This window comes from Lynx rufus, unplaced genomic scaffold (genome assembly GCF_022079265.1).
Source record: "Lynx rufus isolate CCGP_SWC_20201006 ecotype Redwood Valley unplaced genomic scaffold, mLynRuf1.p SCAF_16, whole genome shotgun sequence".
Lineage (NCBI taxonomy): Eukaryota > Metazoa > Chordata > Mammalia > Carnivora > Felidae > Lynx > Lynx rufus.
The window spans coordinates 3,654,751-3,663,446 of NW_025814830.1; the positions used below are offsets into that span (position 1 = coordinate 3,654,751).

Here is an 8,696-nt window from a genome sequence, read left to right on the forward strand (position 1 = left end):
CCCCAGAGAGGGGCTCAGTCACCCCCACACCTGGCCCTTGTGTTTAACGTCCCCACGGCTCACGTGAGCCTCCCCCCCCCCCACCTCATGCTCCCTGGTTCCACAGGCTGGGAGGCTCCTCGTTCTGATCAGGAGCCCAGGATCGAGGTCGTGGGCAGGGCCGCGCTTCCCCCTCGGGGCCTCTAGGGGAAGATCCTTCTTCTTCCAGCTCCGCGGCACCCCACGTCCCCCACGTCTCCACATGGCCTTCCTTCCGCGCACACTCCGTCTCTCTGTCCGGATTTCCCCTGTTTTATAGGGACACTGGTCCTACAGGATCAGGGCCCAGCACGACCTCGTCTTCGCGGCATCATCCCAGAGACCCTGTTTCCAAATAAGGTCACGTGCACAGGTCCTGGGGGTCAGGACTTCAACAGATCCTTTTTAGAGGACGCGACTCGACCCGCCACAGAGCCAAACCCAGAGCGTCGGTCCCCTCTGCCGACCCACAAGGCACTGGGGGGAGAAAGCGAGTCAGGCTGAAGGGGGGGAAGGAGTGATGTGCTCCCGCCGTAGCTGGGCCTGCGGGCCGAAGCCTCGCCTCTGTCCTGCTCACGCCGACGCAGGAGGGGGGGACGGGTCGGCCCGGGAGTGGGAGGGGGCCGCGCTGTAACTCAGAAGGGCGGGGGCTCACCCAGAGCCCTGGGAGGGACAGGAGCCAGCAGGTGGGTGCCAGCCGGGTCCACCGGGACAGTGGGCAGATGCCGTTTAGTGCTGTCTAGCCGGGCCCGGGCCACCGGACGCAGAGGGTCCACGGCGTCCCATCTCTCCCCCACCTGGGGCTCCAAAAGCAAATTCCTCCCTTAGGGACCTGACAGCCGCCTGCCTCTGGGGTCTCCGGCCCTGTCGGTCTGCGTCTGTCTGCCCCTGCCTGTCGACCCGGGACTCTGAGCCCGGCTCCCCCGTCGCTCCTTTCATGCTCTCTCTCCCGTCCTCGTTCGGTGCGATCCTGGTTGCCATGGCAACACTGCGGCGGGTACCAGGTGGCGGCTGGGGGCGGGGAGCCGCGCTGCCGCAGCCTCCGCCATCTCCAGTGCCAGGCACCTGCAGGGTGCGGTGGCCGGGCCTCACTTGGGGGGGACCTGGGGGTCTCCCCAGGCCTCACGGGCTTCTCCTTGGTCACTGGGAGTCGGGGGAGGGGAGGACCGGGTGTGGGAGTGAGAATACAAGATGGGGGGGTGGGGGCTGATGGCATCGTGGCTGGAAGAAGGGTGCGTGAAAGGTGAGAAGTCAAGGTGAACTGAGGGCCGAGCAGACTGGGACAGGGCTGGTGGTGGAAGCTGGGAGGAGCCGGGCTGCCTGCGGGGAGATGGGGCGCGGGGACCAGGCCCGGCCTCCCTGGGAACTTGGGACGGGCAGATGTGGGCCTGGCCCAGCCGGGGACGGAATGGCCACCAGCCCAGAGAAGATGGGGCGGGGCTGGAGGTCCAGGGAGAGGCCCTGAGACAGCGACAGGAGGGAAGGAGAGGGTCAGGGACAGAGAACCAAGGGAGGAAAACATGGAGGGAGGTAGACAAGAAACGCGGGCGCGAGGCACGGGGCTGGGCGGGGGCGCGGCAGGGCCAAGGACAGGGCCGGAAACGCAGGAGCAAGGGACGGAGAGCCCAGAGTCCCCAACACCGTCTCCGCTCCCTCACTCCCAACCCTCTCTGCCCCCACCCCAGGCAGGATGCGGTTTCCATGACAACCTGGCCGGGCAGAAAGGGGGGCTGGGGACTGCAGAGGAAATTTTCCGCATCAGCAGAGAGGGAGGAGGTAGAATGCAGGAAGGAAGGGGCTGGGCAAGGTGAGGGCCCCCCGGGGCCCCGGAACCCCAAGTCCTCGCGCCCACTGCCCCGGGATTCTCACCCACCCCCACCTGGCGAACCCGCACCCTCTCCGCCGCCCGCCGCCGGGCCACTGTGGGGAGAGGGGAAGGTTCTGGAGAGGATCAAGGGTCCAATGTCCAAAGATCAGCCGCTGCCCGGGCCTGGAGGGGACGGGGGCGGTGAGCAGCTGCCGGAGCTCAGATTCAGGGTCATGGCTTCTGACAGGGTCCCGAGGAGAGTCGGGGTGGTGGGCTACGGCCGCCTCGGTGAGTCACGGACCCTCTGGGCCCCTTCCCGGGCCTCTTTCTGAAGCCCCCAAAACCCCGTGCCCTCCACAAACACACCTTCGTCCGTGTCTTTGTGCCCCGGCTCTGCCTGTGTCTGTCTAAGTATCTTCCACCCCCCCGACCCCACGGGGCCCCCTCCCCTCTCTCGGCGTCCGCCCCGCCTGTCCCGCCTTCCGGCTTCTCTGTCCTCCACCCAAGTTTTTGCGTGCCCCCCGCCCGCCCCCTGCGTCCATGTACCCCCTCTCTCATTTCTGGCATTCGCTCCCTGGGTCTCTCTCTCTCCCTCCCTCCTGTCCTTGTCCTTGTCCCCCTCCCTCTGGGTCTCTGTCCCCTCTCTCTGTCCCCCTCCCTCTGGGTCCCAGTCCCCTCTCTCTGGTCTCCCTCCCTCTCCCCAGGACAGTCCCTTGTTTCTCACCTGCTGACTCAGGGACCAGAACTGGGCCTCGAACTTGTTTTTGTCTGGAATCGCGACCCGGGACGAATGGCAGGGAGCGTGCCTCCTTCCCTGCAGCTCCAGAACCTCGCTGCCCTCGGGGAGAGGTCAGTGATCTCACCATGAGTGGGGCTCCCTGGAGCTCCTGTCCTGGCCTCCCTTAGGTGCTGTGACCGCAGGCCGGTCTCCCACCCTCTCTGGGCCAAACCAGAAGCGGGACAAGCCTGTCCATTCTGCTTCCCCTCTCAGGCCAGGGTGAAGAGGGACAGGCCTCCAGAGACTCTGAGGGAATCTGAGGAGGAGAGGTCCGACACCTCCCCAAGACCCTCCCCCATCTCTCCCTTCTCCCAGGCACCCCGACCTTGTAGTGGAAGTGGCCCATCCCCAAATAATCCAGGAATCTGGGGCACAAATCCTGCGTCACGCCAATCTCCTGGTGAGCCCTGCCCAGTCTGCCTTGGCCCCACGTCACCCCGAAGTGGCATCCATCCCCTGACCTCAGACCCCCCCCTCCATCCGCCCCAGGTGGGGTCCCCCTCAGCCCTGTCTGATCAGGCCACAGAGCAGCGGCTGCTGGAGGCCTCGCACCGCTGGGACCATGCTGTGTTTGTGGCCCGGGGGGCCCTGTGGGGCACTGAGGACATCACCAGATTGGACGCAGCTGGGGGCCTCCAGGTGAGGGCCCGCTGGGCTCCCCGGCGATCCAGAGGGGGACCTCCAGAGACCCCCGATCCCCTCACCCTGGCTGTCACTTCCAGAGTCTTCGTGTCACCATGGCCACGCACCCCGATGGTTTCCGGCTTGAGGGACCGCTGGCTGCAGTGCGCAGCACTGAGCATCGCACGGTGCTCTATGAAGGTCCCGTCCGCGGGCTCTGCCCCTTCGCCCCCCGCAACTCCAATACCATGGCGGCCGCTGCCCTGGCTGCCCCCAGCCTGGGCTTTGACCGCGTGGTTGGAGTGCTTGTGGCTGACCTCAGGTGAGCTAAGGTGTCGGGGTTGGGGTTCGGGCTGGGGCCGGGCCGGCCACACTGACCGCCCTGCCTGCCCCAGCCTCGCAGACATGCACGTGGTGGACGTGGAGCTGACTGGCCCCCCGGGCCCCACAGGACGAAGCTTCGCCGTGCACACCCACAGGGAGAACCCCGCAGAGCCAGGCGCGGTCACGGGCTCTGCCACCGTTACCGCGTTCTGGCGCAGCCTCCTGGGTGCGGCCCCCTCCCCAAGCCCTGCCCGCCCCGTGCTCTGCGGAGCTTGGGTCTCCGCCTCTGCCTGGTTCTGCAGATCTGATTCGGTCTCTGCTGACTGATCTTTATTTCTGTGGCTCCACCTTCTAGTCCACGACTTTGAATCCTTATGTATCTATCTCTGTCCAAGCCTCCTTTCTCTGAGTTTGTGTCCCCCTCGCGCTGGGACCCTACCACCTCTCTCGCTGCGTGTCTCTGTTCATCCCCCGGGTCTCTGTCCCCCTTTCGGTCTCAGTCCCTCTCTCTAGATCTTCCTCCACCCCCACCCTGGTCTGTCCCTGCCACCAGGTGTCTGCCCCTCCTCATCTCTCTGCCCCAGCCTTTTAGTCCCTGTATCTCCCCCGCAGGCTGCTGCCAGCTCCCCTCCAGGCCGGGGATCCATCTCTGCTGAGAAGCCGCCTCCTTCCCTAGCGGACATCTTCGTCTCATTTACGGCCCCCCACTACCAGCCCGCTGCTGCCCTGGCCTCGGTTACCCCGGCCCTTCCTCCTGGCTCAGTAAATATTGGAGACTCTCCTCCCTACGAGCCCTGATGTCTCCGGTCCCTTGCTGCCGTCCTGTGACGTCACGCGGCGATCTCACACTAGCATTGGCGCCATCACAGGGGAGGAGCACTCGCGGGAGCTACACTCCCGGAAGCTATCGCGAGAGCCTACCCACTACATTTCCCAGAATCCTCTGAGCACCAGGGGGCGCGGCCGTGCGCGAAGGGGCGGGCCTGTGCACCGCATATTTCCGGGATTCACCGCGGGAACGGCATTGCAGCTCCGCGTTCTCGGGGCGGCAGTGGACTTCCGGGCCAAGCTGCCCGGAAGTTGCGTGAGGGGCGAAGGGCCTTCGCGGGGGCCGCCGGAAGCTGTAGTCGGGGCACGCGGGGGCCGCCGGGAGCTGTGTGTGTCGCGGCCGCCCAGTCAGCGTCGTGCTGCCCGCCCCGCACTCGGAACCCACAGCCGCCGCCCAGGGGGATGCGGGAGCCCCTGGTTTCGGGGAGCAGAGAGGCAGGCGGGGTGAGGGGCGTTGCCAGGCAACGGGCGAGCGCCGTGGTTGGGGTACGGGTCGGGGAAAGGGCTCTGTTCCTTGGTGTCCGGGGAGGGGGCCCTGTTGCCGAGTGATGGGAGAAGAGAACCCCGTTGTTTGATAGGGGAGGGGAGTCTTCTGTTGCTAGGCGACTGGAAGAGACCCTGTTACCTAGAAACAGGGGAGGAGGATTTCTCCATTGCTAAGTAACCAGAGAAGAGACTTGTTACCTAGTGGGGCGGGGGTCCTCTGTTGCTACGTAACCAGAGAGGGCGCCTGTTACCTAGGGACAGGGGAGGGAGGTTGCTAGGTGACCACCGGAGGGACCCTTTCTCTTAGGGATGGGGGGGGGCGGTCCTCTGTTGCTAGGTGAGTAGGACAGCCTTTTTCCTAGTAATGGGGGATGGAGGTACCCTGTTGTCAGGAGAGCATCTGGGGAGCAGGGTCAGGGGCCTCGTGTCCCCTCAGGCTGCCCTAAGACCCCAGCTCAGTGGCAGTGCCCCCCAGGGCCCGCTGGCAGGTTGGGCCTCCAGATCCCAAGCCCCTGAGTACCTTCTGCCCCCCCCCACCCCCAAGCAGGAGCTGAGGACGGTATGTCCCAGGCCCCAGGAGCACAGCCGAGCCGGCCCTCCGTTTATCACGAGCGGCAACGCCTGGAGCTGTGTGCTGTCCACGCCCTCAACAACGTTCTGCAGCAGCAGCTCTTTAGCCAGGAGGCTGCCGACGAGATCTGCAAGAGGTGACCATCACCCGCCCTAACCCCTGGAGACACAGGGCTGACGGGCAGAGCGACCCACCCGGGTCTCGGGGCACGGCTAGGACAGAGCCCCCGGGGCTTTCTGCTGCCCCAGCACCCACCTGGGGAACCCCGGGACTGAGAGATGGAGAGGTTGCCTCTCACACCTGTCCTTGGCCATGGCCCCGGCCCCAGCCCCAGCCCAGGCCTCTCCTTCCCTTATCTGGACCCTCGTCCCCTCCAGCCTCTTAGCTTCTGGTTTTTCTCTGCCGGTCCGCGCCACACACGGCCCCAGTGCTGACCCTGCCCTCCCTCACAGCCCTCATGTGGCTCCCCAGCAGCCCTGGGAGAAGTCCCAAGTCACGCAGCCTAATAGCCAAGGCCCTGCATGCTCTGGGCCCCACCTTCCTCTGCAGCGTCCCATCTCACTGTACCCCCCCCCCCAAACCAGATGCCTGCCCAGTCCCCGAAGGAGCCCTACTACGATGCCTCCGGGCTATGCCTTCTTTCTGGCACAGCTTCCTTCTCTCAGCAGCCCGGAATGTTCCTCCTCACCATGCAAGATGTCAAACATCGCTTCTTTAGTATCGCTCTGCCTTGTCTCCTCTCTGTCCCCGCAGCCCCCACCCTGGCTCAAACCCATCATCTCCCAGATCCTCCCTCCTGCCAGTAACGCACACGATGCTACACCCAGAGATGACCCTGTCTTCCCCACTCTTCCAGCCCTCCCGTGGACCCCCAGTATCCGCAGGCAGAGTCCCAGCCCCTCAAACTGAATATCGCAGAATTTATTCATCTCTGTCATTCACGACAGGGATCCATCAACTCTTTCACACCAAGGCCATGCTGGAGACCCAGAGATGAGTCCAGTGTGAGCCCTGCCCTGAGGGAGGCCAGGGAAACAGATGCACAGGAAAATAATACACAGACTTTTCCTCTCGCCCCTCCCCCTGCCCTGCCCCCCAAGGGCCCAGAGAAAGAACAAAGGTGCCACTGTTTGGAGAAGGCAGGACCCAGAGAGCCAAGTGGTGGCGGGGTGGGCCCCCTGAGCTGGGGGACAGCAGGAGGAAAGACTGAGAGGGGAGCACAGGAGATGTGGTTGGGGACAGGTGGCCGGGAGGGGGTGGGGCGGGACTGAGGCTAGGAGGCCAGCTGAGGGACTAGGACTTTATCCTGGGGTGACAAGGCACCAGGGAGGGCAGGGAACAGGGGAGCGGTGGGGTCAGTGTCAGGTGTGGAAAGAGCCCCTGGGATCGGAGGGGAGGCTGGAGGCTGAATGAGGATCCAGGTGGAGGAGGATGAGACCTGGGGGGGGGGAGAATGTGGTTACGGGACGGGGCAGAGAGAGTCGGGGACAGGAGGAATCAGGCTTGGGGCTGATGAGCCACGCGGCTGCGGAAAGGGAAGAGTCCAAAGGCTGGGTGACTCAAGGGCCCCGGGACTCTCCTGCGTGGTGGGGAGGATGAGACCTTTGCAGGGGCCCCGTCTCAGGCTCTGACCCTCCCCCGCCCAGGTTGGCCCCAGACTCCCGGCTGAATCCCCATCGAAGCCTCCTGGGCACCGGCAACTATGACGTCAACGTGATCATGGCCGCCCTGCAGGGGCTGGGCCTGGCCACCGTGTGGTGGGACCGAAGGAGGTGGGACCCCAAGCGCTTCGTCATGTGTGCTGAGCCTGGCACATGGGTGCGGTGGGACAGCAGGAGGGGAACCGGTGGGCAGGAGGGAAGAAAGAAGGGGCAGACGGGGGCAAGGTCGGCACGGGTGGGTGCTGGATGGAGGGCAGGCCGACGGGTTGGGAGATGGTCATCCGGTGACCGAGTGGATGGTAAAAGGGTAGTTGGACGTGTTGAGTAGGTGGTTGGTGGGGGGGGGGGGTGGATGGGCAGAGGAGTGGTTGAGTGAATAAAGGATAGCAAATAGGTGGTTGAGTAGTTAATTGGATGGATGGACGGGTTCCGAGTGGATGCGGACTCGGGAGGATGGTGAGTAAGCCGAGTTGGTGGCTGGCTGGTCGGTTGCGTCATTAGGCGGATGATGTTCGGGTGGACAGTTCACGGGCAGCTGGGTGCGGGGGTGGTTGTTAGACGGCTGGGAGTTTGGGTGCCTGGGCGGTGGGCGAGTGGGAGGAGACGAAGGGGGCGCCGAGGAGAGTCCTTGGGCAGGCTCGGGGGGCCACTGCTGCCGCGCCAGCCTGGGTCCCGTGAGCTCAGTAACGTTGGGCCGGCAGGCGCTCGCTGAGCACTGGACCCAGACGGTGGCGTCCCCACCCCTCCCGCACAGGCCCCTGTCCCAGCTGGCCCTGCCCCAAGTGCTGGGACTGATCCTGAACCTGCCCTCACCCATGTCTCTGGGGCTGCTGTCCCTGCCGCTCCGCCGGCGGCACTGGGTGGCCCTCCGCCAGGTGGACGGCGTCTACTACAACCTGGACTCCAAGCTGCGGGCGCCTGAGGCCCTGGGGGACGAGGACGGCGTCAGGTGAGGGGGAGGCGACGCGGGCTGGGGCTCGGCGACCGACTCCCCCACCCCAGGAGGCAGCGCGCGGGCCCCCGGGCCTCAGTCTCCTCGCTTCTCTGCCCAGGGCCTTCCTGGCGGGGGCGCTGGCTCAGGGCCTGTGCGAGGTGCTGCTGGTGGTGACCAAGGAGGTGGAGGAAAAGGGCTGCTGGCTGCGGACAGACTGACCCCGCTGAGGAGAGGACCAGGCCGCCGTCCGTGCGGTCCCCGTGCATCCACGTCTGGCTCCCGAACGCCAGGGAAGGACCCCGCGGAGGCCCAGCCCCTTTTCCGCACCCCCTGCTCCCCAGTGCCGCTGCTGCCTCAATAAATCTGCTGATTTGCTCCCGGCCTGGCCCGCATCCGCCTGGGGGGCCCCTCGCCTCCGGTTACTCCCGTTTACCAGAGAGGCCGTTAGCCAGGCGGGCGCTGCCGGGAGCCCGGAGCCCAGGCGCCGACTCTCCACCACTTCCCGGCTTCGCCAGCTCGTAGGAGTTGCCCACCTCCCTGGGCCTCAGTTTCCTCGTCTGTAGCACAGCAGAAAACAGCACAAAGACCCATCCTTGTGAGCTGGTGGGAGAGACCGGGAACAATGTAGAATGTTCAGTGGGGCGCCTGGGTGGCTCAGTTGAGCCTCC

General features: G+C 65.5%; 2 protein-coding genes across 4 annotated transcripts; both read left to right on the top strand.

The window, feature by feature from the left end:
- The first annotated feature begins 1,980 nt into the window (after positions 1–1,980).
- Positions 1,981–4,270, top strand: ASPDH (aspartate dehydrogenase domain containing). The gene is made up of 6 exons (XM_047079082.1): positions 1,981–2,113; positions 2,497–2,674; positions 2,919–3,003; positions 3,093–3,242; positions 3,326–3,546; positions 3,620–4,270. The coding sequence occupies exons 1-6, from the start codon at positions 1,981–1,983 to the stop codon at positions 3,873–3,875; spliced, it is 1,023 nt and encodes a 340-aa protein (XP_046935038.1). The 3' UTR covers positions 3,876–4,270.
- A 338-nt stretch (positions 4,271–4,608) lies between these two features.
- JOSD2 (Josephin domain containing 2) lies at positions 4,609–8,403 on the top strand. 3 transcript variants are annotated; one of them, XM_047077553.1, is made up of 5 exons: positions 4,609–4,862; positions 5,410–5,569; positions 7,080–7,205; positions 7,849–8,043; positions 8,147–8,403. In XM_047077553.1, the coding sequence occupies exons 2-5, from the start codon at positions 5,424–5,426 to the stop codon at positions 8,244–8,246; spliced, it is 567 nt and encodes a 188-aa protein (XP_046933509.1). In that variant the 5' UTR covers positions 4,609–4,862; positions 5,410–5,423; the 3' UTR covers positions 8,247–8,403. The 3 variants fall into 3 exon arrangements, with proteins under 3 accessions (XP_046933509.1, XP_046933511.1, XP_046933508.1); XM_047077555.1 differs by having other exon boundaries at positions 4,609–4,820; positions 5,407–5,569; XM_047077552.1 differs by having other exon boundaries at positions 4,610–4,820.
- The last annotated feature ends 293 nt before the right edge of the window (positions 8,404–8,696 follow it).